This window comes from Poecilia reticulata, linkage group LG6 (genome assembly GCF_000633615.1).
Source record: "Poecilia reticulata strain Guanapo linkage group LG6, Guppy_female_1.0+MT, whole genome shotgun sequence".
Lineage (NCBI taxonomy): Eukaryota > Metazoa > Chordata > Actinopteri > Cyprinodontiformes > Poeciliidae > Poecilia > Poecilia reticulata.
In genome coordinates, this window is record NC_024336.1 from 4,858,041 (window position 1) to 4,859,440 (window position 1,400).

Genomic DNA, 1,400 nt, shown 5'->3' on the forward strand with positions numbered 1-1,400 from the left:
GAGGGACTATGTCTCTCGGCTGGCCTGGGAATGCCTTGGGATTCCTCCGGAGGAGCTGGAAGAAGTGGCTGGGGAGAGGGAAGTCTGGGCCTCCCTTCTGAAGCTGCTGCCCCTGCGACCCGACCCCTGATAAGCGGAAGAAAATGGATGGATGGATGGAAAATAATGGTCAGTGCAAAGTAGCCTACAAATTCTTTGGTGGGGGGCGGTGAGGGACCTGGATAAAGGCTTGGGGGGCGCTGGGCCAGAAAAGGTGGAGAAACACTGGGTTAAACCAATATTAGTTATTGGCTTAATTCTAATTTGTTATTATTATTAATGTAAGTATTTTACTCTGGGTTTTATCCAATTACTCAAAATTTTTAGATTTTATTCTTTAAACCTTTAATGCTTGAAATAAGGAATGGTCTGAACTATTTTTATACACATGCAGGCTGGAAACTTTCTTCCTCTTTCTTCAGGAAACTTGCTATTCCTGTTCCATGACTCTCTTCCTGCCTGATTATGATTTTTTTATGATCAGATAGAAAGAAGAAGAATTAAAGCAAAGTTWGCAGGACACAATAACAATACACCCAACCATATTAATTTTATTACAGTCTGACTCTACTGTTGGGTCTTGATGTCACCTGTGTAATCAGTTTTAAAGATAACTTTATTTATTGTTTCTATTAAACTAAAATCTCCAGCATGGGAAGTGGGATGAGCTCGACTTTTCTCGACAGAAGGAACAAACATTCCAGTAGGTGGCAGTAATAGAAGATATTTTTAGAATTCTATTGGGAATCTGGGAAAATTAGGCAAACAGGTAATGTGGTTTGTCTCTAGCTTAAGTCAGTACTAACACCTCCCTGTTCATCATGGGAAACACAACCATTTTAATGTTGATATTTCTTTGTCCAGTTTCAAGGTTCATCAAGTACACTGGATACGGTAACGCTGCAGGTCTGCTGGCTGCCAGGGGCCTTCTCAGAGGGGGCCGAGACTCTGGGATYTACTCTGAAGATGAAGACTCAGARACTGAAGAGTACAGAGAGGCAAAGCCGCAGTCAGTACCTTAAATACAGTTAGTGTAGCTGAGTCAGAAGAGTAGCTCACACACAAGCAGTGAAACCCTTACAAACATTAAAAATCAGACAAGAACCACTGTAGAACTGTAAAACAATGTCAGATAGCATCTATCTGTAAAATTACTAGATTGGTTTAAAGTCTCTTTTATGTTCAAGGTGTGAAGGTCTTCATCTCTGTAAAGCTGACTCATGATTAGACTAGTCTATTACTAGTCTACAACTGGTCTATCACTGGTCTATCTCTGGTCTAACTCTAGTCTATCTGGTCTATCTCTAGTCTATCTCTGGTCTAACTCCAGTCTATCACTGGTCAGTCTCTGGTCTACCGCT

At 41.2% G+C, this 1,400-nt stretch overlaps 1 protein-coding gene across 1 annotated transcript in view; it reads left to right on the top strand.

Annotated features, from left to right (window-relative positions):
* ric8a (RIC8 guanine nucleotide exchange factor A) overlaps positions 1-1,400 on the top strand; it is a 27,216-nt gene that overhangs the window by 20,314 nt on the left and 5,502 nt on the right. The window contains exons 13-14 of the mRNA XM_017305146.1: positions 904-1,048; positions 1,370-1,383. Coding sequence (XP_017160635.1) covers positions 904-1,048; positions 1,370-1,383 — 159 coding nt within the window. The remainder of the gene's footprint in view (positions 1-903; positions 1,049-1,369; positions 1,384-1,400) is intronic.